General features: G+C 35.2%; 2 protein-coding genes across 2 annotated transcripts in view; one reads left to right on the top strand and one right to left on the bottom strand.

The window, feature by feature from the left end:
* Positions 1 to 1,524: 1,524 nt before the first annotated feature.
* On the top strand, positions 1,525 to 19,752 carry LOC113230196. The gene is made up of 13 exons (XM_026464004.1): positions 1,525 to 1,909; positions 2,257 to 2,420; positions 6,396 to 6,589; positions 7,525 to 7,633; positions 8,042 to 8,241; positions 8,565 to 8,818; positions 8,889 to 9,143; positions 9,675 to 9,819; positions 11,664 to 11,815; positions 12,387 to 12,572; positions 13,960 to 14,102; positions 14,951 to 15,172; positions 19,072 to 19,752. The coding sequence occupies exons 1-13, from the start codon at positions 1,633 to 1,635 to the stop codon at positions 19,312 to 19,314; spliced, it is 2,544 nt and encodes an 847-aa protein (XP_026319789.1). The 5' UTR covers positions 1,525 to 1,632; the 3' UTR covers positions 19,315 to 19,752.
* Positions 19,753 to 20,061: 309 nt separating this feature from the next.
* The window catches only part of LOC113230028 (apolipoprotein D-like), a 30,218-nt gene continuing 25,375 nt past the window's right edge, over positions 20,062 to 24,904 (bottom strand). The window contains exons 3-4 of the mRNA XM_026463757.1: positions 23,404 to 23,621; positions 20,062 to 21,251 (exon numbers count right to left, since the gene is read on the bottom strand). Coding sequence (XP_026319542.1) covers positions 21,103 to 21,251; positions 23,404 to 23,621 — 367 coding nt within the window. The 3' untranslated portion in view covers positions 20,062 to 21,102. The remainder of the gene's footprint in view (positions 21,252 to 23,403; positions 23,622 to 24,904) is intronic.

The following is a 24,904-nucleotide window of genomic DNA, read 5'->3' as shown; positions in this document are numbered from 1 at the left end:
AGATGGCAACAACCCACAAATTCATAAAGGGACATTGTGAAAGCGTGATGAAAATTTAAAAAAGAACAATACTTATTTAATCATTGGGTTGGAAAATAAATAAATGTAACATTCCAAATTTACTAATATGTATCAGTTTTTTTTTGTTTCATCAAAATACAAATGTTAAATTTGACATTCGTACATTGTACATTTTCATTTTCAATATATTTTTCCATCGTTTTTAACCATTTGGTTGTACCTATCAATTTCGGAGTAATTTAAAATTATGTATGTTGACAATAATTATAAACTTATATTGAACCTTAGTCGAACTATACTCATTTACATTAATATGTTGACTTGATTTTGCTACTCCCCTATAGATGGCAGTAGAAACGGCGAGCAAGTCTGTTGCAAAATGTTTTATTAAGTAGAATGTAGATGGCGTTCTCTATAATTTATTTATTATTTAAGTAATAAACACTGAATAAGAATAAGAATAAGAATAATAATAAGAAAAAATTTTTGTGTTCGCCGAGGCACATGACATGAATGAGCTTAAAAACTACAATATTATAACATTTTAAACTTAAAACTATAACAAATAGACAAAAGAAAAGTAATTTGCATACAAATGCAATTGACTTTTGATAATCTGAACTCGATACTGACTTTCCCTGTTTATTATTACATTTTGCTTTAGATTATTACATAATACAATCATGGTCTTGTCCAGTAACTCCGGTGTAGATATAGTCGAATAGATAGATTATTAATCTAACCATATGCGACGAAACATAGGCAAAATACTTCTGTATTTACTAGATACTAGTTATTGTATATTTTAGTCGTATCCAAGATATCGTTTAGGATAATAGTTACATAGCAAATACCTGAGTACCTATTAAAATATTCAAGAAATATGTGATCTCCTCACATCAACTGAAAGACCTAAGCTATGTTTATGATAGGTAATGCATGCAAAGCACAAACACATTTTGTTAGTAAAGCAGTTAAGTAGGTACGTTTTTGATCTACATTGTTAGGATGCTATAAATATTTTAGTTAATCATAATAGTTTTTCTTTCTATGTAATTACGTATCAATCTAAATAAGTACTTCAGGGCGAGTATGGTACGTAGAATATTTCAGTAGGTAACGTTACTTGGACATGCTACTATAATTTAAAACGAATTAACTATGTACATTAAATAATACCTGCAATAAACTTTATTTGCAAAGTACTTACATACGTAGAGAGCAAACTGAGAGAAGGCACCTAGCTCCTCGGAAGCTGTCGACTAATTCGCAACTCGCGCCTTCTGATCGGGAACTAAGTCGCAGATCCGCGCTCGACCCCGGGCTATTACCCACAAGGTCTTCGCCAGCCGATTTACCATCCCCACCAATCGCCGTGACACTTCTTAAACGAAGGTAATTTGCTATTATTTGTAAATTGGTGTCCCGACGTCCCGTTCGTAATCCCGCTCAGTCGCTCGGGAGCTCGGGTCCCAGACCCTCTCTGACTCTTCCGTCGGCTCCGACCACGATCCATAAACAAATAATCGTCACCGTCAGCATTTGCCGCCGATCCGAGCGCCATTCGATAAGATACAGCCCGCGAACAAACATCCCAACATGGAATGGTGAATGTGTAAAATGGCCAAGTCTTTAGATGACGTTTCGAAAAAAAACAGTGAGGACGACACGACAATGGACGGTGACAGCGAAGAGCCGCAACGTTGGTTGCGCATCAATCCGAACCTGATCATGTTGAAAGTGACACTGTTTGTGATGTACGGAGCCACTGCTTCTCTTTTGCCCTATCTTACCATTCACATGCAGAGTATAGGATTGACAGTGCCTGAAATTTCCTTTGTGTATCTCGCTTTGCCCTTTACAACCTTTCTAAGTCCGCCGATTACTGGTAAGTCTTGACCAAGGTAACTATACCCAATTAGTTGATAGACTAAATAAAATATACATTTCTACGAAGTGGATTTCGCAAAAAAATATTTTTTGCAGTTTTCTAAATGAAACTATTACTTATACAAGCACGAATTATTTATATATAGGTAAGTACCTAATTCACTATGTGTAAATGTGACTAAATAAATGCTTTACTTATCTACATGAAGTCACACTTGCACAATAAGTTTGTTGTATTATGATTTATCGTCGTATGTGAGTTTCATAACGTACTCAAGGCATTAATGCAATAAGTATATCGAAAAATAGTGTCAAGTCTTTAAGGGTTCCTGACTTATGTTTTAGGATTCCTAGTGGACCGCTTCGGTGAATACAAACCTGTTGTGATAACAGCGTTAATATTAAATGCAGCGTTTCATCATTCGTTACTACTCATTCCACATCAAGAGACTCCTGGAGTCATGCCGTCAGCTTACGTCATGCAACACCCGATTACCGGAGATGTCGAGGTAAACCGAGTATCATTTCTGAAGCGCTTTTTTATGGGATCTAAAATTAAAACCACCTTTTCTACTATAGTAGACACGTTTTTATTTTTAGATTAATTAATAATTTAGTACTAAAACGTGTGACAGATATGCCATTATAAATTTCTTTGAAGTAATGAAATTTCTCAACGATTACCTATGTAATAAAGTCATCAAGTCATGTATATAGTAAAGTCATATGTATGAAAAGTAGGTTTAGCAGAGTTCCCTTTGAAACCTTTTATTAGTTTCAATGGAATCTGTACAATGCAGGGCACAAAATATCCAACAGCTCGGCAAGGTATACTGTACCTATATATACCTATAGCGTAAACAATGAAGCAGTGATCACAAACCTTTTTCGTCAGACAACGAATTACACTAAAGGAAAAGATCACGATAATTGATGATAAATTACATATACAAAATTACACGATAATAATATAGATATTTAATTTAAAAAAACCGTTTTATGCCTGTGACCTGTGAAAGCAAATAGCAAATTTTTGAAATAGATCAAGAATGTAAAGAAGTTTTCACTTAATCTTTTAGTACTACGAGTTAAAGAAACGCAATGATTATACAAATTTAGTGAATGTTTGAGAATTTCGTTTCACGGTGCTTATTAAATTGCATTGCTTCCAAAATATTAGAATGAAATGGCGCCTTATAAAAGACCCAAAATTTCCTTACTTAAACTTGTTATTACAACTATTCCCTCAATCTTTAATTCATAGGTAAGTATATTACACTTGAAATCGTCACATCGATTAAACTCAATCTACTGCTCATTCGTAAAGCAGATTTCCTTGAGAAGAATGAGCAAGAAACTCCAGGGGTAGCTGCTCTTTGTAACATTTGTACATATTTATCATTTAAAATATTTATTTCAACATAGTAGATCGTACCTGTAACAGCTAAACGGGTCACTACCCTTTTTTCCTATGTCTCTGGTCACTACTACAATAGGATTTTTGTCATCTAAGTACGCAGAAGCTGTTTAAATAACCTTTAGTATAAAGGTTTTGTATCACTATAGTTCTAAGTCTCGTAAATGTCAAATCATGAATAGGTATGAACAGGAATCTTATAATGGAAGCGTATACATTGCCCCTTAGATGAATTTGTAATTTCGTGAAGAAGACTATCAAGAACAGCCAGGTTTTCTATCTGTCTCTATTTTTTATAAATAAATTACTGTTCTTCTTAGCACAAATCACATTTTCATAAAGTACTTACTGTGACGCTAATGTAAGAATATTAATTCAAAGATACTCTGGGGCCTTTTATCTAATACTATGGGATGAACAAGTCGTGTGCCTCATGGCAAGCTGCACGCCTGTCAAACAATTCCAGTGACACTCAGAGCTTTAAATCGCAAAGATCTTACTTAGGGGCACTGCCATTGCGCCCGTTATCCTGAGACATAAGTTGACAAGTTCCATGTGCCTGTATTTTCACCAGCACCCTCACCCTTCCAAACCGGAACGCAGTAATGCTCACTTTACTGCTTGGCGGTAGAAATACATAAGGTGGCAGTATTTCCCTGGACGAACACTTTTACAAGGAGCCCTACTTGCTACTAAAGCAGTAGTAGTAGGTATATTATACGACGAATATCCTAATTTTGAGTTTTAAAATTGACTGTTCTAATGTAGAGTAAGAATTTGAGCAAATCGTCCACATCCCGCTCCAGGTTACATTACCATTGTCATAATGTCCATAAATTTGAATCAGGCAATGAGATTACATGAAAATTATTCATGATCTTACCTTAAAATTAAGTGTCTTGTAACGCCCCATCGTTTAAGCCCTTATGTTATTGTTGGTCTATATTTATTGGATATTGTTTGTACCGGTCACACGTCGAGATGGTCAAGGTCCTTAGATGAAAATAAATGGCATAATAGCATTCTGAATCCCCTCCCGATGAAACATACGCGATGGACATTGTTAATTTTGGATTGACATAGTTAAGACTTGAGGCAAAAAAGGGCAGATAACTGTAGTTGAACACCGATTTAAAAAACTTAACTTTGTAATTTGACTACAGATATATTTTAAGTAATGTTGGGAGACTCTACACTTTTCGTTCATAAATTCAGAGTATTTAGAGTATTATTTGGTTTCCTCACTGTTTGTCATTTTGACAAACAGTAAGAAAACTAAACAAATACGAAAAAAGGGAAAACGATTAGGTTTGTGGCTTTTTTGAGATTGGCATTTGACATGTTTGGACACGTTTCGGATGCAAACACGTTTAGTTGGTCTAATTAATTTTATAAATATCAAGACAATTTATCGTGATAATTGCCATGATTAGCCAGCTCTCTAATAATTATTGAATTTTGACAAATTCATACGTGAGTTTGACAGTTGACATTAGAGCTACTCCTTTTAAAAGGTAAAACTGATACTAAGCAACATTTAAGTTTCATACATATATCTAATCGAATACTATTATAATGTTTGTAAACAGGCATACCAGTATGTGTACGTACGTAACTGAGGCGTAGCTTGGGTTGCGTAGCGAGAGGTACTTTTATGAATTTAAACTGGAATAATCTTAAAAATATACTTTATTGCACCGTTTTACATACTTTCGGCGTTGGGTTATAATTCGTTATATCAAGATGCTCTATTCTTTTCTTACTTCATTTTTCAAACATTCTAATTACAAAACTATTCATTCAGCCAGTGATTCTACTCATAGAGTAGAGCCTAGACTACAGTACTATAATTTTGGTTACGAATTTACGAGGAGTTGCTGGTGAGAGTAAACCCCAGGGGGTCTATATAGACAATTTTGGGAATCATTGATATAATAATATACGTATGTACGTACGTAATATTTAAATTTTAAAGTTGTGTTCTTATTTATTATAATAAACCAACGGCCGGGAAAAGCAAATTTATCAAAACTAAATTATAAATATTAAATATTAAAAAAAGGGAACAAATGCAAATGCAGTGGATTTTTAATTTAAAAAAAAAAATAGTAGGGAAAATCATAACCAGTTATGTTTTTTATTAACGACTACAAAACTTTTCTTTTATGTAACATACCATAAAAAATATAACAAATTATAATACAAGGACTCTGGAATTTCAGAGGGCGGTATTATCTGTAGGTATGTGTTATTTTTGTATTACTTCCTTGGCATTTTGGTAAATATACTCTGTCTATTTTAACATGACCCTACGTCCCGCTTTAAACCGGATCAAAATGCTTAACAATGTCCCGAGTTAACAAAACAGGACATTCGTGAAAATAACTATAATAAAAAACCGACCTCGTCGAAGTTCGTGGAATTACATCTATTTGCTAAGTTTTATTGAAATCGGTTACCGGAAAGTGTGCGAAACCGGATTCATCCTCTAGTTTACCACCCTTAAAGGTGGAACATTTTCTTTAAATTTGAAGACCACTCAGTAGTGGTCCCAGTGGTACCTCGTAGGTACCTACAAGGTCTTTCCAGTACAAAAAGAATCATCAATATCGGTTCACAAATGCGGGGTTAACATATAAAAAAATCATACAGCCGAATTGGAAAACTCCCTCTTTTTTGAAGTCGGTTAAAAAAATGGCGCGACAGCTAAAAATATTGATTGCCTGCCCACCAAACTACACAAGATTAGTTATTTTTTAATTGTTGATCATTAAATATGATCGTTTCCTATGTGCAACAATCGAGATTAATTTTGATTATTCTTTTTTCATTTTTAAAACATTTGTATTTTATTTTTAAAACAATAATAAATCTACAGGCGTCCCGCTCTAAGGGCAAAAATAATGATCCCGTTAGCCTATTTCTATCTTTGATCATAACGAACCGAGAATACACCGAGTGCGCGGATCTATATAGTAACTAGTCTTTACCATTGTTTCATTTAATTCAAAATGATTGTGAAATTGTAATTATTTGTTTAATGTTCGTTATTTTCGTATTTATCTAGATATGGTGGAGTCCCTGTCCAAGCCGCGAATGTCCCGACGAAGATGAGCAAATGGACTTCATCCTGGACAGATGCGTGGACCACTGCGAGTCCAGATCTACTGAGAAGCCAACCAGTGACCCTGATGACGACATCGATGATATCGACGTACATATTTTTCAAAAAATTAAGCCTCCCAATTTGTCTAACGTTAGGTGAGTATATTGTAAAAAATGTTATATGTCAACTTGGCGTCGTGCAATATGGCGACACGACTTGTGCCTGGGTCTTGAAGGATAATAATAGGATTAGTGAAACTGAAATATAGAAGAAATAAAGTTTCTCTAAGATTTTGGGTTAGAAGAATAACACATGAAGGGGGTGTATTGTAATAAAACTTATGACTTTTATCTCATAAATGTTGATAGTGGTACGATTTGTCAGATAGATACCTGCTATTTTCAATGCGTCTATGTAAATATGTACATAGACATAGATGTACGTCACTTACACGTTAATTACTGGGAATTTAATCATAATTAAAGCTTTTGCCAACTCTACAACAGTTATCAATTTACGACGTCGTTTTCTTGCATCGGTCAATATATATTTCGTTTAAATAATTATCTACTCACGAAACTTACGTCACAAAGCTTCAGCCCCTGCAATGAATAAAAACGAAATACAAGTATTTACTAATAATAACAAAGCAAAGAGTTCCTTTTCTAAAAACTCAAATAACAATGATAATGAAAATCTGTGTACATAAACGAAAGATTATATTCATTGCAAATTTTTATGACCGCTAAGCTTTACAATCCATTTTAAACAAAGATACCATGCGTTGTTTTCTTTCCAACGAATGTGATGTCTCTATTATATTTTTATAAGTTAAGTTAGATTACTGACTTACTCACTTCTCTAGAGCTCTGATATTTTTGATTTCCGTATTCACTAGTTTGTTCTCTTTAGATGAAAATTAGTACTTCTATATTTTTTCATAACGTGTATTATTGATCATATACTTCAAATCTTATGCCACTCCGGTGATTGAATTCCTACAATGTGCACCTAAGCACTTACAAATAGATCTTACATATCTTACACGAAGTTACAAAACTTTACGCGACTATAACAATATGAATTTCAGTTTCCCGATAGAAGTCGAAGAAGAATACAATGATGCTGCATTCTTTCAAGTTGAAGTTCACGATGATTTAGAAGATCCCAAAGAGCAACTTGGTATTGAAATGGAAAGAGTAAGTTTAAACGTAGCAATTCATTCTTGCTTCAAAGATGCAACGGTTGAGGAGCTTTATAGTTTTTAAAATTGCGATTTAAAAAAGCATCCAATTTTATACCTCTTGTATGTACTACTAAACCCGTTATTTACCGAAGAGGAATGGCGAGAAAGATTGTTTCAACAGCCCGTGGTATTGTCTTATTTGAACTATGAGAACTAAGTGGTGTGCCGACGGCGTCAAAACAACGTTGTTAAAACACAGCTCTCCTCCGTTTTTTCTCCTAGAGTCTTCTCAGGATCCATTCCTTCTACGGTAGGTCAACCGCTGCGAACCACTTTACAGGCTGCTGATGTCACACTTCATCGAAGAATTTAGAATGTTTTGAAGCGTGAGTAATTTTTAATTAAACCCTATTTTGTGCAGGATGATAACGAAACGTTCACAGACTTCAAATCAAGATTTGGCGAACATGTGCTTCAAAGTCAAGGTGTAAATATAACAGCTCTTGAGAAGGAGGATTTGCGTTGCGGTGGCCTCGTCAGATATCACAACATGACGTACTTATCTCGAGAACGTTTGAAGACTTTGTCTTCAGACTGTATGGTTCAGAAATGTGAATTTAGGTAAGCGATCACTGATAGTACCTAGTGAAAAAGTCAGATAGCAATGAGAAAAATTCTCTAAATAAATCAGTGTTTCGGTCTTAGGTCAGTGAAGGTAAAACTTTGGTTTAGGTACCAATTACGTGAACTTCTGTGAGGCTTATCTGAACTTTACAATAATAGACTACTTAGGCAAGATGATAATAGTGTTATACATGAAAGACGAAGACAAGTAAAGTTTAGTGAATCATTTTATTATTCACTGAAGTATAAACACTTAATTTGTTATGAAATAAGTCGTTTACAGAAGATGACGCATGTCTTAAAAGTAATACTTGTTACAGACGTGGAGGTCCCGATATTTGTCCACCAGATTACAAAGAAAGTGACGACAAAACATTCTACATTTATTTTTTCTTGAGATTCTTGGGCACTATTATGTTATCTGCTGGAGTAACAATCATGGATCCTATAGCCCTAACAATGATACAAAAGTACGGAGGGGATTTTGGTCGAGAACGTTTATTTTCAAGCATAGGGATGGCGATATTTTCTCCTATAACTGGCATGCTCATAGATATGAGGAGTAAACAAGTCGGTATGTACCTGAAATCGTTATCGTTAATGTCAATATGCTACAAGATGTTTACACCTATTGTTGATTGTAGGGTACACCGACTACTCGGCTGCATTTTACACATATGACGTCCTTCTTCTGGTGTCCGCTATCACTGTTGCTGTGATGCCTTTGGGAGCCAAATTACCCGCGGACAATCTACTCCATGACTTAGTAAACATCATCAAGATGCCCCACATAATTATCTTCATATTTTTCCTCTTCGCCTTGGGAAATTTTTGGGGATTCATCGAATCTTATCTCTTCCTGTATTTGAAGGAATTAGGGGCGCCTAATTTCTTATTGGGTAAGTAAGGAAGTCAATATTTACATGTTTGGCTTTCTACGGCATTTGTTATGGCCCTGATGAATTATAAACTATTTATTGATTCAGTTTGGTTTCTCTTAAATAGTTGTAAAAAAAATTATGCTCTTACCCAAGTTATGAAACGGGATATTATATTTAGAAACAGGAGCATTTATGAAATCTGAGTGTAAGTACCTAGTTTTGTTTAGTGTTGAAACAATGTTTTGTTTAGTGTTGAATGCAACCAGTATGACAAGAGGAGGCATGGCAGATAAACCAATCTTTGGTCATAGATATAATATGCTCAAAGGAAACGAAGTTCAGGCGTAAATGAGAAGTTAAATTTAAATTTTCAAACACAACTGTTTTGCATTACTTTTTCGAAAAGGAGAAGAGTGCTTCAGATGTCTTGAAGCTACAATGAATTTAGTTGCATCTCCGTGCAGTAATTTTATAATCTGAGAAAATTCATCCTTCAGTTACTCCCTCATGTCATTTATAACGTTGTTGTTAACTGCAACCAATGTATAGGAATAACCGTGACCGTGGGCACGCTGTCGAGCATCCCGTTCCTGTACGGAGCAGATGCCATCACCGCCCGCATAGGTCATGTAAACGTCATCATCGTCGCGTTCTTCTCCCACGCAGCCAGACTTGTTGGATATTCCTTTATCGAGTAAGTTATATTAGGACATTTTATTGCAATGTTTATTTTTCTGCAGTTAAATAAGAACATTTATGGGCGTCGTCATGACGCAGTGTTAACCTTCGTTTTATTGAAAAGGGTTTCGATGTTTTTATATAGTCAACTCCACTTGATAAGAAGTGGTTACTGTTGTGTACATAATAATATAGACATTTGCAATACTTAGTAAGGATGCTCTCTATTAAGGATAATATCGCAAATGCGTTGCCGGCCGTGGCCCACTCAATCTTAAGTCAGCTGTGCCTGTGATTACGCTGGCTTTCTTTATTCTTCAACTCGAAACATGCCGTAAGAGTTGAAGAATATATATTATTATGATATCAGTCAAAACAGTCAATAGTGTCTAAGGCAAAATGGTATCGTGGTTGCGTACGTTACGTATGCTTATCAAGTAGACCGAAGAGTTGGGCCTCAAATTCATTGCTCTAGGTATATTTAAAGTTATGTCTTTTAGGTATAAAGTTCACTTTCTTACTGTAAATCTGGTAGTCCCCTAACGTATTTGGGTAATTCTCAGCCTAGTGTTCGCTACCTAATATCCGTGGCAATTTTTATTTGTATTTTTTACAGTGCAATATTGTTTAATATTTGAGTTCGGTATTGTGAAATATTATTTAATAACTACACGACTTCAATATTTAAATAATTGGCACGGAAATTAGGTAGTGAACACTAAACCTAGAATGATCGATTTATTACGGAACACGGGAAAGTAATTGAAATATCTCTCTATATCTATTGAAGCTGATTTTTCCGAAGATTAAGTACATGATTTTTTTAATCGAGTAAAGTTTAGTCAATCATATTTCGGGCCCCATAGTTCACTAGCGGTATCTTATGTTTGTATTATCAATACAAAAAAAACTAGTTAAATTCTTATTTTCTAACGTCGAAACCCGATTTTCCGTGTAGTCGAAATACACCAAAACGACTACTTGGGTCTCACTTTACCTATGACTTTTATACACTTCTTCTTCTTATTGTATTAATGACATACGCTATAAAGTTTGTACACTATAATGCTTGCCATCGTGGTGAATCGTGGTGGCCCGTGATGGCGCGTGATGGTCCGTGGTGGCGCGTGGAAAAAGCGGCCGTGATACTTATTTTTGATTGTTGCCCGGGGTGATATTGTGATATAATCTGTACGATAAAGAAGGTTCAAGGCTTGAAATACGCGTGAAGTCCACAGCTAAGATATGTAAATTTGCTGATCACTAGTTTCCGTTACGTATTCAATGATAAGTGCTCATACTTAGGGTTTTTCAAACAATAATTTCCTTAGGGTCTTACAGGATAAGGAGTTTCGTACTCACTCAACACATTATCAACATCAAACACATGTTTCCTTTACATTAAAAGCCCATTTACAGTATTTACGTCAATAAAGCATTGTCAAGTTTATGAGCACAACTATGGTGTGGGCGGGTTTAGCTGTGCAAACACTTTACGTTATTTTACTGTGAAATTACGGGCAATCACGTGTTATATGCGTAACAATGTAAGTCACTAAACCGACACGTGTCGATAGCGTTTTTCATTTTCACAAATCAACACACTAAAGTAGTCCTTTCTTTGAAAGTCGTGTTTATCCTTTTTCGTCGAAGAACAAATTTTTGCTCTAAATGCGTAATGATTTTTTATTCCTTGTCTACATAAAACGTCTTTAGTGGAGTCCAAAGATCTGATCTAGAAACGTAAATTGAATTAGTTTACATTTGCGATTATCAACCGTAAGGTTCTGTAATCTGTGGTAAGGTAGATCACCGAAATCCTTCGTCAAAATCTTTTACAGAAATATGTTTAATTTTCAGAAACTCTTGGTGGTGTTTCCCGTTCGAAGCTATGGAATCATTATCGGTGCATCTAATGTGGGTAGCGGCAGCAACGTACTGTGCTATGTTGGCTCCTAAGAGTCTACTTGCCACACTGATTGGGGTTCTGGGAATGGCACATTTCAGTCTTGGTAAGGAATGATTATATTGATCATGAATGTCATCTTGACTGCGTTTATGTGCTTTACCTATGTAATTTAACTCATGTTCCACGTGTTCCTTGGTTTGACCACGTGAAAATAAAGCAGGATTCAAATTGTCAGCACTCATAGGCTTAGATCCGGATACTTTATAAACAAACAAATTTTTGTGTTTGGTGACGAGAGTGAATTCTTCAAATTGCGAAGTGTGTGGATTTCTCAAGAATGTATGTTATTTGCTCGTGGAGTGTGTCCGGACGGAATGTATCAGAGTGCGGTTATCTGCACATTTAACATTCGGTGATTTAAATCGGTTTTGTCTGAGCCAACAAGTACCTAGTAGTTTTGGTTAGGTAGTATTTTGATTTATTGATTTGGATTCTATTATTTAAGTGTTTTCTTGACGTATTGTTTTTTTGATGGGGTTGACATGTTCAATACTGATTAAAGCCCCTAAACAAAAAAAAAAATAAAAAAATAATTTTGATTCTGCTGTTGAATGTGAGATCACAGTATTACAGATATATACTACTAGTACTCAATGTGAAGTTTGGATTTTCAGGGCGAGGTAGCGGTAGTTTTGGCGGAGGTCTCCTCATTGCTTCCCTCGGGACCAGAGAGGCATTTCGTTATATGGGCTTAATAGCATTCCTTGGTGGAGTACTGTATGGATTACTGCATTATTTCTGGCTGCGCAAGATTACTATGTCCGATATGGATTTTAATAATTGTACAGAACAGTACGCAGGTAATATTGTAGAGGTATTTCAATAAGTCGCATTCATGGTGTAATAAAACCATATCTGTGAAATGTCGAGTAATTTTTTGAAGTATAATAATTACATGTCTAAATCTTCAATAATGTTGAAAACACTTTTAATATTCGAACATTGAAAGTATTACACAATTTTATTGTTACATACATTGACTTACAATTATATGGACGTCGGGTCCGCGCTAAAAAGTGTCCGCACTTGTAAGGCGCTAAAATCGATTACAGAGCGCCAAACTCCGCTTTAGTCTTCATTTGTTCGACTGACAGCGCGATACTGCGATGACATTACAATTTAAATTTCGAATAGGTTGACTTGGGACATTTTTTTCGTGGTTTTTGTATTAGACCCGTCGTCCATTTATTTGTAAGTCAATGGTTACATATGAGATTTCATTTATAATAAAAGAAAATCGCACGGCGCGTGGGACGCGTATTGAGGATTCCGCAATCTTGACTTGCGGTACCAAGCGCGAGAGGCGAGGAGGCGGTGGTGTCCGATCAGCGTCGACAGATGACGAGCGCGGCAAAATTTTGCCCGCTTCGACTACGGGTTAATAGATAGTTTCCCTAAGTCATCCCTACCAGTGGGCGCTGAAGGGTCCCTCGAGGTTCGAAAGCAACACAAAAAACAGCTTGAATTATCTATATAAGCTTCTCTACATTTATATAATTTTTTTCCTTGCGATTTTTGTGTTAAGTTAATATAATAATGATCTCACTCTCTAATAAAAAACCGACCTCAAAAGTACGTGAAATTACATATATTTGCCAAGTTTTATTGAAATATCCCCTAGTTCGCCACTATACAGGACTTGACACAGGAGATAATAAAAATCGGTTCTCACTACTCAAAGTATTTTGAAAGAGAAGAACACCTTGAGATAGAGAATAGCAAAACCAACCATTAAAATAATTGCTCCTTGTAATGAAATTTAGGCGCTATTAATAAAAATGAATCTTCATGCGTGAACAGCCCCCTTAGAGGTGGATGATTTTCTTCAAAATTAATGGGACCGCTATGGAGGTACCCTCTTTCCAACAAAAATAGAATCATGGAAATCGGTTCACAAATACCGGAGTTATTGCGTAACATACATACAAAAAAAACAGTCGAATTGAGAACCTCCTTCTTTTGAAGTCGGTTAAAAATACGTGTTGTCAATTATTTTTTGTAGTGGTGGATGTTGAAATTTTTTCATCTTGACTGGTTGAGCGGTGAGCCAAAAAGTGTCGGAACGTACGGGTTATTACGACTCAATAGCAATGTTACACATGTGGTTTTATTATATCAAAGGCACAGGATTACCAGAAAAGTTCGCTTATATGAATTGCTTACCTTGTTTCGTCTATTTCTTTTCAGAAAATGGAGAATCAGATAAATTAAATGGTGAACCGTTACGCAAGGATGCTGAAACCATGGTGTCTTTGGAGAGGTTGCACATGATCACACGATATAATCCTCTGGGATCGCTGCACTCGTTGCCAAGAGGTTCGCGGGCTAGGGTAAGTTTCAGAGTCTCGTAGAATTTATTACATAGGTCTAATTGTTCTGACACACGTATGATAATCTTAAAAAGCTATTGACTTTTGAGCTTGACATTTCCGAGAATTACTGCTAATTGTTATAAAAAGTAATGGTTTTGTGTGAACTTTTTTGTATATAGCATAATGATAATTAGAGAGAGATTGTGCGAGAATTTTCCGGAAGATGCGTGCCTTGTTTTTTGGTTCGTATCTATACTCTAACCAAAGTAGACATAGAATGTTAAAACGTTGCTAGGCTACTAATGATGGCATAGGAGAAGAAAATTTTTTGTCAATGCCCCATATTCAATCTGCCCACAGCCTGCTCGCATAGGTATTTGGAATTTAAATAGGTAATTGCGTTATGTAAAAGAATGCTTAGTACCTGTTGATACGCATGATTTATGAATAAATTTTTTATACCTAAGAATAATTACTGCTAAAAAGTAGGTAACGGTCGATGTAAAGAATTAAAATTGTAAGATTTTATTTTATGTTAATTTATTATATATCTGATTCAGCATCAATTTCCGATTCTAAACTTCAGTTTGTTACTCGCTAATGTGTATGTTTGAGTAAAAGTGTGTATGTGCATGTGTTGAGTGTGTGTGTGTGTGTGTGTGTGTGTGTGTGTGTGTGTGTGTGTGTGTGTGTGTGTGTGTGTGTGTGTGTGTGTGTGCGCGTGCGTGCGTGCGTGCGTGTGTGTGCGTGTGTCGCGCGCGCGCCAATTATGCTCACATTACGACTTTGTGGCAGAAATAGTAAACGTCGCTATACTACCCTGAACGAACAGGTTATAATAAACAGACGTTATTTTCAAATTTCAGCTGTCCCAAGGCGACATAAACGATCTCTGTCGAAGCAGAAGCGGCAGCAACAGCCAACGTCGATGCAGTAACATCGAGATATCTCCCAAGACACCCCAAGGTTCCAGCTCGAAAGTGGATCTTCTCCGATCAGCTCTTGAAATCAGTCACCAACACGGGAAGACGCATAACAATGTATCCAATCCTGTTCTATCGAATTCTAGCCGTCCCAGTCATTATAAAGTAAGTATTTCCCCGAAGACATAAACAAAAAAATGTTAACAAAAGAGAATTAAAAAAAACGTGGTTGATCACTCAAGCGTGTTTGCTATGTTCCTGGCATATCTTTTTCGCTTCATCATTTTCGTATCAATGTTTTCATGCACGTTCTTTTATTCTCGAATTTCTGAACTGATCTTTTCTCGAAGAAGAAGAAGTTAGAAGAATTTACAATCGATGGTGGCTTTCTGAAGTAGTTTCTACCGCAAAATTTCCGCAAAAAGCAACGTACAAAAAGAGTAGAAAGACAAATGAAAAAAGGGCGTAAGCAACTGTGGATTGATTGGGTGTAGCTCTGGTATAGTAAGACAACCTGAGAAAAAATTGTTTTTTTTTTTATTAAATAATATATTTCAATTGTTAGTTCTAATATAAGTCGTCCATATAAAAAGGATTTATCAATAATAACTGAAAAATAATTGAATATCATGGTAGTAAAACATCGTGGTATTTAATGAAATTAATAATGTTTTTTGTTAGAATTATCCCTTATTCAACAGCAATTTCGTACTTTAGCCTCTACTATTATGTAATAATAAATTAAGGTAAATTGTATAATGGACATATAGAGCTTCAACCATGTTATATCGTGGCTTATGAGTTTTTAATCTGATATAATAACTCTTAATACCTTAGTGTTATAGGTCAGAAATTACTTATAATATTTTAATAAAATTTTAATTTACACAGTACAACAGTAATAGGTGACAAAATACATACAAATTATGGTTATACACTGACAAAAAACATTGGACAGGCCATCAATCAGTTCCCAAACTAAGGTAACCCTGTACTTTGGGAGCTGATGACGATCCTCCGCCAGTAAACAAAATTACAAATATTTTACAACCGGTTATGAAGACGTGTGTAGCGTAGAATAGTAATATATAGAAATAAAAGTAGTAGTAGTAAATATAAGTATTATACCTACATAGTTATTGTACCTATATAGTTTGTGCTATTTTACAGCAGAAATCTTTTTTTTTTTCTATTTATTCATTATGATTTTTGCAAACACTGATACATACAAATACCAAGTTAAGGGGAAAGCGTCAAACAGTCCAATTATATTAACACAATTTTTACGGTTTCATCATAAGTTTGTGTGTGTAGCCATTTAAATAATTTCTTTTTGATCTCAAGTGCACATAAGGTATATATATTTATTTTTTTATGAAGTTTGTTTTAAAGAAATGAGCTGAGAGCATAGAATTCACGACTAACAAATGCTGTTCGACAAGGTACATTGAGGCAAACTGGGTAGCTAGATCGTCTATGTAGGATCAGGGGGTCGAGAGGAAGGGTAGAAGGCGCCGGAGAATAGCCCTCTGGATAAAGAGTTGTCTCACAGATAGCATCCCACATTTAGAGTATTATGTAGCAGTAGGGAAATACCTTCACTTGTAGAACATGATTTTTAATTTCGTCCTCTGGGCTCTCTCAAGGACTATTAAAATTGTTTTGTAGATTATGAAACAACGTGAGCGTAATCAGGCAGTCTCGATATTAGATACGTGACTGTGTCCGCAACGACGCTCATACGTACTACGTAATTACGTCAGTTTCACGATGAGAGTAATGTCAAGTGTTTTGACGTTTCGGAGTAAGGACTTATGTCAAATCACGGTCTTCGTACGCGTTTCGTGGTAGCCTCTTGTCCGATACGAAACTAAATCGATGATCATTGCTTCGTACTTCGTGGTAGACCTCTTGTTTATAGTAATTTACTTTTATTATATTCAATTTTAAACATATTGGCGTCTATGAAGTCGATTTTGACGGGTAGGGAGCTGAAATTTGTTAAAAATTGAATTATCAGTCATAGATTATAGAACTCATAGTCATGTTGTGCATCAGGCTATACAACCTAAATATTAAACTCTGTTTACAGTTCTTCAGCGACCGCGCCAATTATTATACAACTTTCTATGGGAAATTATTTAATGCCCCTTAGTGCCCTCGAGATAAATAAAAATTATATACAGCTAAAATAAATAGTTTATCCAGGGGTGTCCTATCACCACGCCAGTTTCAGGCACCAAGCACTAATGTGAGCATTGTTGCGTTTTGAAGGGTAAGGATGCTGGTGTTGGCCGTGGGACTTGTCATCATTATGTCTCAGGAGACGGGTGTAGTGGCGGTGCCTCTCAGAGCTTTGATATTAAAGTTCTGAGTGGCATAGCAACCGTCACGGGTCCCGTCACTTGATAAAAAAAAGAATTTACGCTTGCGCTTCATGTTTCAGCGCTATTTAAATGTGGTAAGTTAATTATTTATACAAGCCAATTCTACAAGCCGTGGTAGCCTAATGGTTTGACCTACCACCTCTCAAGCAGAGGCCGTGGGTTCAAATCCGGACTCGTACTTCTGAGTTTTTCACAAATTTATGTATGCGCGAAATTTAATTTGAAATTTACCATGAACATATCCAAACCTTCACATCGAAGAATGTTCACAACCCTCGGAAAACTTGAGAAGTCTTCAACCCGCATTGGGCCAGCGTGGCGGACTATTGCCTAAACCCTCGCGTGAAAGGAGATCCGTGCCCAGCAGTGAGACGTAGAAATGAGTTCATGATGTGAATTATATATAATTGAAATTAATTTATTTGTGGCTCTTTCCATAACCTTACTTACAAAAGATAACAGAACCAAAATAAGTATACTGTCATTGTGATTTGTACCCGGTCAGACATACAAACATATTAAATGATTAAACATACGAGTACATAATAGGCACGCCTTTGGATTCCTATTGGGTTGGGCAGATAATATTGATTGTTGTATTGCACGATCCTGACAAACTTCTCTTGCTTTACTTATATTTATCAATATTTTCATACAATCTCTCTTTTTCTTCTCACATTAGCTTATTTCAATATTCTCGATTTGATTTCGGATCGACCTTGCGTTTTAAATTAATTCAGAATAATAAATCAGAAACTATACTAGGTTCGAAGTGATTTAGGTCAATTATAATTGTAAAATTATACCTAGATATCAAAACAAAAAAATTCAAGACAAAAAAAATGTTATTTAGGATGAGCACTGAAGACCCGAAAGGTGAGAATCTGGTCAATAACGTCTTTGTAAATCAAGAATCATATTCCAATTTTGGTCAGGCAATAGCAGACGCATCGAAGTTATCTATATAACTCAATATTTACGGGTAATGTTTTTAACAAAGAATTTTTAATCGAAGTTCTTTAATTATTTACTACACCTCTTTTTTATTTGACTTCCATTACTTTTTAATCGTATAAGAACTGGTGCTAATTCTAAAAGAATATCGACTTGTATGAAACCATTGTGCCTTCTCATATACAGGCTGTAACAGTTAAGTGTCCCCAGGGGATTATTAAGTAAATATATAAGGGATCTCAAAACCCTTTTAATTGATATCGAGTGTACGTTACTTTATGAGTAAAACGTCAACAACAACTTTTTAAAAATAAAAATATTAAAAATAATAATAAAAATGTTTTTATTCAATTAATAGTTAGTTTATTTATATACATATATATACAGTTTCGTTATCAGTTACCTTTTAAAGTCAGGAAGCTAAAGTCTCTCTGTGAATATTAAATAAATAGGCGCATTTAGCGTTACAATTTTGAGCATACCCAGTTTTATTTTAAAAAGTGATTCATGTAGTTTTACTCATTAGGTTAAGTACTTTCGATATCAGTTTAAAGGTTTTTGATACCACATATTTGCGGAATTACCGTTGGGCACACTTAACGATTAAACACTGTACATTATTTTACCGTTGTGATATTTTTATTGCGAGTGGAGTTTAGCAATAGGTATCTACATAATTTGTTTCTTATGAGAAGCGTCTCATCTTTGATATTATTCTTACAGTTCACACACAGCGCCCCAAAGTTAAGTCAAAGGAATAATATTTCCCAACCAGTTCTGACTGAATACGATACACGCCGGCGAGATTCTATTCCAGAAGAGGCCGAGGAAGACCGCCTTGTAGCAGCCAAGAATGTTAAACCTGCCAAAACAAAAAGCGATCACCTAAGACCTCCTCCAAGTTATGACGAAGTGATAAGCGAACACAGGAAAAGCTGGCACTCCGATGATAGTACGCCTGCATAAACTTTGGGCATAGTAAAACAGACCCTATTTTTACGTCTGTTTAAGGTAGTTGTTTTCTAATATCGACTTAACATTTTTTTTTTTAAGAAAATGGAGTTAGTATTAATACTGATATGTAATGTAGTTATTTTTCGTCACTGTTAGATCACACCGTCTCAAATATAGCAAATAAAAAACTATGTACTGTAAATATTAAGAAGGTATTGTGAATTCTACAAAATTATTGGATATGACGTAATACAGTGCTTTTATAAGTGAATTTGAATATTTGTTAATCCATTTTTGTACATTTTATACGTAATCTTGATCTGAAATGTAGTTCGGAATAGAAAGCAAAAAAGGCTTTAATTTATTTAAGTTGTAGATAGAAATTTCTGTAAAGTACATTAATCTTTATGAACTATGTTTTTTTTTATTATTCTTTTACTAATATTATTTATATATTGTACCCAAAAGTCACACAAACAATTTGCTTTAGATATCGTCTTTGATTATATATAATAATAATTTATTGTAAATAGAAACACGTTATATGGCTTGATTACTACTTCACGGGTTTTATACAACAGAACAGTGTCTAAGGTTGTGGTGCTACTTCCACCTATGGTATGCCTCTGTTTCACCGAAGGTGCGACCTATACCTAATACTGTACACAAAATCGAGCTTATTACGTCCAGCGCGTTTTCGGCTCCTAATGGATTTTAAGCTCTTAGTTTAATAGGCGTTTTGAAATAAAAAAAGACCTGTTCAAAAATTCACTTTAATAAAAAAGTCGTGTCCATTTTCATAAGCTCTAATAAATAAGTAAATTACATATAAACTATGCTACAACACATGAAACTACATCTCAAGGTCATGAAAATGGCCATGAATTTACATCTAACATTAGCACTAGCATGTTAATAAATGCACTGTAGAAATATTCGTTTATATACTTACATTAAAAGTACATTAAAAAATTACATAATTTCATATATTTATAAACAATAATCACGCAGGTCTGGCGCAGCTGTCAACTTGAGTCGGTCCTTACTTTGAATTGTTTAGACACCCATTATATCGAAACAAAATGCGCGCAGGTCCTGCCTAAGCAACATCAATTTGCTGCATAAGGGTTTTAGAGCGAATCAATTATTTTCTAAGCCGATAGAAATATCGGCTTAATGCAGCAGCCCTAACATCATTAGGCAAAATATTATGCACTCTCCGCATTTCAACTGCATAACAGTAGCATAATAGTGTTTTGAAGAGCTGCAACAATCGCCACACTAGAGCGTACTGCTGGCGCTACTTTTAGGAAAAACTTATCGATGAATGAGTATACGTTTTACAAGTTACCTCTGTTATAGAAATTTTAGTAGCAAAATAGTGACTATTGTATATTACACAGCTACTCTACAATATAAAGTATACAATTAACTCTTCTATACAGTTCAGCCGCTCGAGAGACGAGGTCGTATGAAGATTTTTATTTTTTTGTTTGTGATTTGTGATATTGATGTTAATAATGAATAGTACAGGTTCTATAATGAATTAGTGCAAGGTCAAAAGTGGTATTAGTATTTCATATTGCCGATTTAATTACTAATGCAAACTATGCCCGAATGCGGAAACAATTATGCAACTTAGTCTATAATCTACACATTAACAAATAATTGGAATAAAAATTTGCTTTTGGGCGACTTCATTATTTTTTTGGTTTGTACCTAATTGACAAATCCTCCTGACGTATCGCGTCGTATAGCTAAAAAAATTATATTTGGACTGATTCCAAAAATTAGTTAAATTTACACCTTGTTGTAATTGTCCGGACAATTCCTCTGGTCGGTTCTCATGAAGTAAGCTCGGTTGATGTTATTTTTATCTGCGGCCATATATACTTTTTCCAACGTTGCTAGCGGCGGATTTCTCTCTCTAGTCAGGATCCAAGCATTGCCTGTATAGGAAAAATATTTGCACGTAAAAAATAGTAATAGGTTAATGTTCAATATGTTTATATGTATTCCACAATGATATACAAGGTGTGTTACATAGTAGAAAGATCACATCATGGACTCTCTCGGGCATAACTAAGTAGAAAGGAAGAAAGTAAGTGGGTTGTTTTAAAAATACCTTTTAAAAGTAACCTTTCTGGAATTCATTAATATTATAATAACATTTATTTAATTATTAATAAGTATTTTAGTTTTAAAAATATTCCATCATTAGTTTCGTTTTTCAGTACATCAGGCACAGTTTGTTATAAATTTTATGGGCACGACGCATGAGCTAGACCATTAGTTCCCAAAGTGGTCCAGGTGGACCCTCAGGGGTCCACGGGAGACTCGACTGGGATCTACGTTGGCGTGACAAAAAATAATATGGATATAGAATATGGTAGAAATGTAGCTGCAGGGGGTCCACCGAAACCAGCTAAATTTTGAAAGTGGTCTATGAGAAAAAATGTCTGGGAACCTCTAGGCTAAACGAATGTAGACTTAATCCAGATATAGGAAGCATTAATCTGTTTTTGCGACACATTAAATGTTTGGTTGGAATGTCTTGTCGGCGTTTAAAAAATCTGGTTTTTACGAACAAATTTACAAATGTCAGAGGTATATACCGAAGTGAGGTCGGCAAGTATCTGTTTCTTGAAGGTTTGCTATTATTCGAGTAAGATTTTTCGCAACGTAAATAAGCATGGTGCTTCAGTACTATTCTCCCACACAGTAAGTCGAGATATCTTAGTAACGATTTTTGTACGTGTTTTTTTCCAATTGATATGTTTATCGATAGGTATCTAGTTCTAGTACAGTTGGTTCTTTGAAACTTATTCAATATGCAATCATTAGTTTTGTTTTTGTGAAATTAAATTTACAAATTGTGTTCTTGTACACACACCCTAACAGCATTCATAATAAAGGTTAGTTGTTTTGATAGATTTGTATTGTTCACATTTTGTTAAAAGTGAAATATCGTCGGCGCACAAGACACAATGTTCATTAATAAATTTTGGTAAATCATTAATATGGATCAAGAATAAATTTATTAATATTTATTAATAAATATAATTAAAATTGAAAGTCAAATAACCTGCCTTCCACAACAAAATTACTCAGGTTGAAGAGGCCCTACGGTATAATACAAATTACGAACTTGTTTTGATGTTTAGAAATGGTTTTATTTCGTTACGCTTTTATAGTGTTTGTACAACCAAACTATAATAGAATAATTTTAAATTTTTATTGAATTAACATTCAATTATTTTTTTATGAAATTACTCCACAACTCTCCAACAATAGTTTGTTATAATTATTAATACAAAGATCGAACACTCAGAAAAAATTCCTTCGATCCGGCCGGATTCGAACCTACGTCTTCGTGCATACCGTGCCAGACGCTATAGTAACTAAGACACGGAACGAACCAGCGGACCTGACGGGTTTTCTATGTGCTTGTTGTCGTATCTTTGAGTTTGGTTTTTCAACGACTTTTTAGTCGTAGCGCCATCTATGACAAATCTATGAAAGATTTATAATAGAATAAGTTTAGTATGTAATTATTCTCAAATGAGAAATCATGAGTAAATTCAATTAAACGTAGGTCAGCGGCGGCTGCTTCAAAATGATCGTGTTAAAGTGCCTACATCAATTCTGCTTGAGTTTTATTTGAAAAATACGTCTGTGTGAATTTAAGTCTCATAGAGTTCTTAAGTTTTCGCGATTGTTACACACATGAAATGAAACTATTTTACGGAATCTAAATCATGTTTTTTTTTAAGAAACAAACGTTTCGGGTCCAGTACAACCTGTACTACCCATATGGTCACAGTTGGTTGTTTGGAAAAACAAATATATACGCGATTTGGATCCTAAAAAATGGTTTCATTTCATTCAGTTGTGGCGCAAATGATCTCATTCAGCTTATGTCGTAGTCATAATTAGGCTGTGGCGTTAGTTTTCAAAGACCCCTACGCCGAAATGAGTGACATCCGTTACACTATACCGCAGTAAGGAACGGCCGCCACCTTATCACGAACATATCACACTGACTCTACATTTAAATTCAGTATCCATTAATGTAATATAATTCTAGTCTTAACAACTTACGAGTATGGAAGAACCCGAAGTCGTAGCAACTCCATACAAGAGCATAGTTATCATAGTCGGTATCGACAATCCAGTACGGGGCAGCGAAGTTGACTGGCAGAGACGGAAACCTGACTGAGAGTTTCCCTTCATCAGAACGGCTAACTTGGTTTGCTTCTCCTTGAATCTCTGATTGGATACCAGTGCTGAAATCATTGACATTGCCAATTATTGTTAGGCTTTTGTTGAAGTTGACTCATTCAACCATCAGCCGATAATTTGTTTACCTAACAAATTATGGGTTTTTCATATGGCGGATAAGTCACGTTTTCAACTCTGTGTTAGGCACACGTCAGTGATTAGAGTGATTACTGATTAGTGTAGATTTTTTTTTATAACGTCAAGTGACAAGACGAACAAGTCGTGCGCCTCATGGTAAGCTACACGCCTGTCCATAACAGTTACAGTGCCACTCAGATCTTTAAATTGCAAAGATCTAAGGTGCACTATCACTGTGCCCGTCACCCTGAGACATAAGTTAACAAGTCCCATGTGCCTGTAATGTCACCAACACAGTTACCCGTCAAAACAGGAACACAGTAATGCTGACACTACTGCTTGGCGGCAGAAATAGGTAAGGTGGCAGTTCTACTCTTGACGAACTCTTTCACAAGGAGCTCTACTGCCACTAAAATGAGACTTTACAAAGTGAGGTTGTTAGTGTAGTGTGCAATCCTGCATTATGTTACTTTAATATAATATTTTATGCATTACGGTAAGTGTAATTAATATGATAAATGTTAATAATAACCAGTCGTTATTATAATTACCTCATGATTTCGTCAAAGTGACAAAAACTGTGAAATTCATCACTTTTACCCATTGACTTACAATTATATGGACGTCGGGTCCGCGCTAAAAAGTGTCCGAACTTATAGGGCGTTAAAATCGTATACAGAGCGTCATTCACGTTTTAGTCTTCGTTTGTTCGACTGACAGCGAAGCAAGCAAAATTAGACAGTACTGCGATGACATTACAATTTAAATTCAACGTTTTAGCTTTTTCATATTCCTTTACATGTCACTACGTTTAAATAGGTTGACTTGGGACATTTTTTTCGTGGTTTTTGTATTAGACCCGTCGTCCATTTATTTGTAAGTCAATGCTTTTACCGGTTGTTTTTAATAATCATCGAGTATATAACCAGAAATAGAGACGAAATAATATATTCCTGGTAACACATTAGCGATACAGCTCTTATAAATATCAACTCCCGTTTGCATTGAAATATAGACAGCAAATTACCAAAGAAAGTAGTAAAGCATTAGCTTTACTACTTTCTTTGGTAATAGTAATAAAACTCGCCAGTACTATTGAAATTGGAAAAGCAAAGGAATTGGGTTCTGGCACTCGCCGGCCGCTGCCGCGCCACGTTCGCTTCTCTTGCTCCTCTCTCGGCTCGTGCGGCTTTTTCATATCGACTCATCCGAAGAACAGAGTCCGATGTGATTATACAGCGAC

Source organism: Hyposmocoma kahamanoa, unplaced genomic scaffold (genome assembly GCF_003589595.1).
Source record: "Hyposmocoma kahamanoa isolate Upper Pololo Valley unplaced genomic scaffold, ASM358959v1 63, whole genome shotgun sequence".
NCBI lineage: Eukaryota > Metazoa > Arthropoda > Insecta > Lepidoptera > Cosmopterigidae > Hyposmocoma > Hyposmocoma kahamanoa.
This window is presented reverse-complemented; position numbering and strand designations above follow the sequence as displayed.